We start from the raw sequence: 5,881 nt of genomic DNA, 5'->3' as shown, positions 1-5,881 counted from the left end.
TGAAAATTTTATATATATGATAGATTTTAGTCTAACATTATTCTCATTCATGTAAAAATAAGCATTTAAATTTCAAAAAAAATAAGAATTTATTAAATATTTAATCAAGTAGAGGCGAACTAAAGAAAAAAATGTCATATTCTCAAATTTTATGGTCTAATAACAATTTAGGTCAATGTAAGTTAGATTAGACGGATTATACATTGTTTTATGAATTTCAAATTTAAATACTTAATAAGTCATTGTATTTTTCTTAAAAACTTCAATATTTCAACTCATACCAATATTTAATTCTAGCTCCGTCTTTATTTGCATCCAATCTATTTATAAATATTTGGTCGAAATTATTCGGAAAAAAAATTAGATTAGATATTCGAATATTCAAAATGTATTATTGAATTATCGGATCAGATATTTTTATATACCCCTACATTTGATATTATTGATAATCTCTTTCGTGGGTCCCCTCTCCATTTGCCTTACGCGTTTTGTCTTTGTCGACTCGCTTCTCACGAGCGCCAACCTTTCCAATCTCTCTCAAACTTTCCACCTTTTTTATTTAGGCTAAACTATGTATTTAATATTTAAATTATTATTTTTAATCATTTTAATAATTAAATTTTTAATTTTTTTAAAATCATACTTAAAATTTAATTATTATTTTATTTTAACACCCTTGTTAAAAATTTAACGCATTTTGATCCATTTTAGTACTCAAACTTTTATTTTTTTTTTCAAAAATTAACATTAAATTTTGAACATAAGTATTAAATAAAACAAAAACTAAACTTTAGGTATGATTTTGATAAAAATTAAAAGTTTATATACTAAAATGGGCCAAAATTGATAATTCAGATACTAAACGTGAAATTTAACCTATTATTTATTTATATTTTCTTTGTATTATCCAATCTATTAGTCTATTGTTTTAAATATAATTTTATAAAAGAAAGAGTTATTCTCCCAATTCAATTTATTTATTTATAAATCTCAAAATATAAATCTCTAATTTTATTTAACAGTTTTAATATCTTGTCTCACTAAATTAATTTATTATTGATATTTAATTATTGATATTTTAAACCCAATAAGAAAACCTCCCGGCTGATGCTTGTCGTTACACTCGTAACATTAACCATTTTTCTTTAAAATATCAATCTTCAATCACAATGTGTTGGCTGTAAAGGCAACTCACTTTTCATTCAATAATTCCCCTCTCCCCAAATCAATTTGATTCCATCCTTTTCAAACCTTTTCTTCAATATTTTAATTAATACCTAACTTATGAAATATCACTAATATATCTATTATTTTTTCAGTAACTTGTTACTATTTTAAAATTAGTTTAATACAAAAATAAACGTATAAATTGTATCCAAAATTAATTTTTCGTGTCTAAATATTTTTGTTAAAAATAAGTGCATAGTGTTTTCTCCGTTACACTTTTAGGTGTCTACCGTTAAAAAAAACTAATAAGTTACATGTGTCAGTTTATATTTTTTATTTTTTAAAATAAAATATTATTTAAAAAATTTGAACATGACATGTGTCACTTAACGAGTTTTTTTAACTGTATGCACCTAAAAGTTAATAGATAGACTCGGCTCAACACGTCATTCATGGTCCCAACCAATAATATTTTTCATATCATTTTTTTAAGGTGAATATTCACCTCTTTCCTATGTGTAAATAAGGAGTATCTATTTTAAAACTAATAGATGCGATTCACTGGAATTATAAATGATGTGGTGAGTCAGATCCATGAAATATTTTCTCATATCCTTCACTTATTTGGCCCAAACTTATAGCTGAAATTCTGCATTCTTTTCTACATATCAATCGAAGGCAACTTTTTGTAAGAACAACTGAAACTCCATGCATGTGGGTGTATGTTGAATTGGAATGCTTTGTATGCTAAATGTTCATAATATGCAAATGCCCATTTAAAGCGAATGAATCATATTAATTTAAACTATAATAAAAATATAATTATAATAAAAATATATTTTATAATAACTCATTATTAATATTTTTTTATATAAATCATGAATTTTATTTACTTTTTAAGTAGTTAAAGTAAATGATTAAGTAATAAATTATTTTTTAAGGATATTAGTATTAAATTATTAAAATAAAATATAAATACATAATTGAGTGGAGCCCATGTATTAGTAACGGTAAAATTATAATTTGTTTTAAAACGCAAAGTTGAAAAAGAAAGAGCTAGAAATCCTAGTCTTTGCGGTTGATTTGAAACCGTCGTTTCCAGGATAATTTTTATTTTATTTTTTACCCGTTTGACATTGATTTTGCGGTCGAACTTTTTAGCTAAAATTGTTTTTAGAAAGCCACACCAATGTAACTTTTCAAATTTCATTGGTCAAAACAAAAACTAAACCAAACATTAATGACTATTAGTTTAGTTTACCCTTTTATTAATTCCCACCTTTCTTTTCAATCTAACCTTTTCTATTTTTTTGAGGTAATATCTTATAATAATTTTTTTAATAATTTATAACTTAAATATATCTATAAATACAACTATTTGAATATATGATCTTTAAAAACAACAATCATTTTTTTTACTATACCCATTTGTATGTGGTATTAGAGTGTTATTTCTATATAAAATGAATTAAAAAAAGGTGTTCCATGTGACTCTTTGGCTGACTTGGAAAGAGAAGCCGTGTAGGATAAGGTGGGAGAAAGGGATGGCCATGGGAGCAAGAAAATATTCTCTCCACCTAGCTTTCTTTTTGGAGTTTTCTTCTGGGTTTTTCTTTTAACCCAAATTTCAAAACTAACTCATCTACCAAACCCCCCCAAGAAACATCGAGTTCAAATATCAACCTTTCATTAAAAAAAACAATAAAAGAGAATTGTTGGGTTGTGTTTATATTCTAGTAAACCCTATTATTTTCTTGTACTATCGTAAGTTTCTGAAGTATAAGATTAGTTTTCCTCAAAGCTGCTTCAGCTTGTGGAGTTTTGGTTTTATTTCGTGCACTTACTTTCGGTATAGATTTTCTGTTTTTTCAGTGGTTGATCAGTTCATCAAATCGAGAAAAAAAAAACGATGTCTCAAGAACCAAATCAAAACCCTAACCCTACTGTCAATCCAACGAAGAGGAAGAGAAATTTACCAGGGACACCAGGCAAGTCTGTTTATCAGATTTAATTTTGTTTTGAGAACTGTTTTTTATATGGGTTTTAATTCTCTTTTTATTGATCAGATCCAGATGCTGAAGTTATTGCTTTATCTCCAAAGTCTCTAATGGCGACCAACAGATTCCTGTGTGAAATCTGCAACAAGGGTTTTCAGAGGGACCAGAACTTACAACTGCATAGGAGAGGTCACAATCTGCCGTGGAAGCTCAAGCAAAGAACCAACAAAGAAGTTAGGAAGAAAGTTTACATCTGCCCTGAGAAGACGTGCGTCCACCATGATCCGTCGAGGGCACTCGGTGACCTCACTGGTATAAAGAAGCACTTTAGCCGTAAACATGGCGAGAAGAAATGGAAGTGCGAGAAATGTTCCAAGAAGTATGCAGTTAAGTCGGATTGGAAAGCTCATAGTAAGATTTGTGGCACTCGAGAGTATCGTTGTGACTGTGGAACCCTCTTTTCCAGGTATTATACAAATAGGGTTGTAAATGAGAATAAAGAGATTAGAGATTCTTTGAGTTTGATTTAGTCAACACTATGTTCGAATGAATTCAACTTGAGTTTGAACTCAACTTGCCTTCTAAACGAACCGAAATGAGTTACTTGATATCCAATTAAAAAATTTCCCGAGTAACTCGAGTGATATATTAAAATTTTAGTTTTTTTAAAAATTAAATTATTGATAATATTAAAATTTATATGTTTTTTTAAATGTAGTATAAGATTTTCATGTATTTAAAATTCATGTTTGAGTTTGAACGTCAATCGAGCTAAATATGTGAATGTTTAAAGTTCCAGTTTTTCAAGTTGGGCTTCAGTTTTTGATTTCGAATTCGAGTTAAACTTGACAATTTTAAGCTCATCAGCTTCTGAGTTTAGTTAAACTCAACTTTGAAATTTTTTAGTTGGGTAAACCTCAACTATATTCGAGCTCAACTTAGCTCATTTATAGCCCTATATATATAGTTTAGGGTATGTTTTGGTATGATTATTTTGTTGAAGAATTAAATGGCCATTTTTTTGTCATGCAGGAAGGATAGTTTCATTACACATAGAGCTTTCTGCGATGCATTAGCTGAAGAAAGTGCAAGATTTAGAAACGATTTGATTAACATTGCAGACCAACCTAATTCCCACCTTATTAACCCAATTGGTAGTATTCAAAGCAACGTCGATGCTTATTTTGCACCCAAACCTACAAGCTTGACCGAAATGGTTGCACCAATGAACGTTTTTGGTTCATTATCGCAAGCACAATGGCTCAGCCAGTACCCACCACAAGCATCATTGCAACGAGTACCCAAGGAAGATGACAACAAGGGAGATTTGTCGGAATCTATAACATCTTTATATTCGAATAATACTCAGAACTGTCTCCGACAAAACAATACTCACATGTCAGCCACTGCACTCCTGCAAAAAGCAGCCCAAATGGGATCTACGAGAAGCAACCCTTCAATCAATAACAGTGAGTTATTTGGGTTATTGAGTTCCTCGATGATTTCGAACCCTAATGGTGGTGACCACAACAAGAATGGAGGTTCTTACAAGGTGTTTACCCCAAATGAGTTGGTGAGAGAGTTGAACTCGAGCTCGAGGTTGAAGATGAAGATGAATGCAAATGAAGTCGAAGCGAGCTTAACCAGGGACTTCCTTGGTGTGGGAAGCGAATCGAGTAGACCATCGATGTTCCGACGAGAGCTTGGTGAGTTAGCTTCAATGGGCTCCGTTCAGCCATGGAGTTGATCATTACAATGGTAGTTTAAAGGTGGTTAATTCAGCTGAATGTGCTAGCTTAATGAAGGGAAAATGAAGCAGCACTGAGTCAACTCGGGACTCGGGAGTCTTTTGAATGGGACCATTGGACTGCGTGGTGGAAGGGAGTGAAGGAAAGAGACAATGCAGCGTTGGGGCCCTCCATGCAACGTTGAGTTTTCAGTTTTCACTTTTTTAAAAATTAATTTTCGTATTTATTTTGTTGAAAGCTTTTCAGAATTTTAGTTTTTTTTTTAATATTTGCACTGTGTTTCCCTCCTTGTGAGGGCGATGTGACCCTATTTTTCAAACTTAGTTTTCATTTTCTCTTCTCGCATTAGAATTTATTTACATACATTATCAGTTTAACGTGTATAACCTCAGTAAAAATAAGCTTGTATAATTGTTTTTGTTGTTTTGGATTTATGATTTTTTAGGTAAATCTATTTTTTTAAGGTGAATAGTTTGATATCGTTTAAGTATGTCTTGAGTTCGAATCTTTGTGTACGTAGAAATCTCTCTTGGAAAATTCATCCACCAAAGTCAGGCGTGTAATGCAACCGGTCTAGATTAGTCAAGTAAAAATCTTAAAATCGAGAGTGCAACCAGAAAAAAAATTATTATTATTTACTCTCACAATAACTTACTCCTTCCGCTCCCATTAAATTTGTTCCTTTTAGATTTTTAAAATTATTTTATTCAAAATGTTCTATTATAAAAGTTAACAAATAACAACAATTACATTTTCTATTTTTACCCTTTTTCTTTCAAAAAAATCAAAACAATAACTGTCAATTAATAACCCTAGAGAATATTACCTTGCTTTCTAATTAGTTATCATTTTATTTTTGATAGAAAATCGCTAGTTTTATTAAAAATAGAAAATATCCAGAATGGCATAACCGTAAATGCAAACTAAATTATAATTATGATATTTTACTATAACCATTGATACAAAAAC

General features: G+C 30.1%; 1 protein-coding gene across 2 annotated transcripts; it reads left to right on the top strand.

Annotated features, from left to right (window-relative positions):
• Window positions 1-2,748: 2,748 nt before the first annotated feature.
• LOC120124488 (zinc finger protein BALDIBIS-like) lies at window positions 2,749-5,346 on the top strand. Of its 2 annotated transcripts, XM_039143151.1 has the most exons (4): window positions 2,749-3,155; window positions 3,234-3,630; window positions 4,197-4,391; window positions 4,422-5,346. In XM_039143151.1, the coding sequence occupies exons 1-4, from the start codon at window positions 3,077-3,079 to the stop codon at window positions 4,909-4,911; spliced, it is 1,161 nt and encodes a 386-aa protein (XP_038999082.1). In that variant the 5' UTR covers window positions 2,749-3,076; the 3' UTR covers window positions 4,912-5,346. The 2 variants fall into 2 exon arrangements, with proteins under 2 accessions (XP_038999082.1, XP_038999081.1); XM_039143150.1 differs by having other exon boundaries at window positions 4,197-5,346.
• Window positions 5,347-5,881: the final 535 nt, after the last annotated feature.

The sequence above is a fragment of the Hibiscus syriacus genome, unplaced genomic scaffold (assembly GCF_006381635.1).
Source record: "Hibiscus syriacus cultivar Baekdansim isolate YM2019G1 unplaced genomic scaffold, ASM638163v2 tig00110418_pilon, whole genome shotgun sequence".
Classification (NCBI taxonomy): Eukaryota; Viridiplantae; Streptophyta; class Magnoliopsida; order Malvales; family Malvaceae; genus Hibiscus; species Hibiscus syriacus.
Note: the sequence above shows the minus strand (reverse complement) of the source record. Positions and strands in the feature narration are given on the sequence as shown.

Excerpts from the sequence above, each read along its gene's own strand:
- LOC120124488 (XM_039143150.1), top strand. The coding sequence starts at position 3,077 with ATGTCTCAAGAACCAAATCAAAACCCTAACCCTACTGTCAATCCAACG. Across the intron at positions 3,156-3,233 it reads AAATTTACCAGGGACACCAG|ATCCAGATGCTGAAGTTATT; the intron begins GCAAGTCTGTTT and ends TTTATTGATCAG. Across the intron at positions 3,631-4,196 it reads TGTGGAACCCTCTTTTCCAG|GAAGGATAGTTTCATTACAC; the intron begins GTATTATACAAA and ends TTTGTCATGCAG.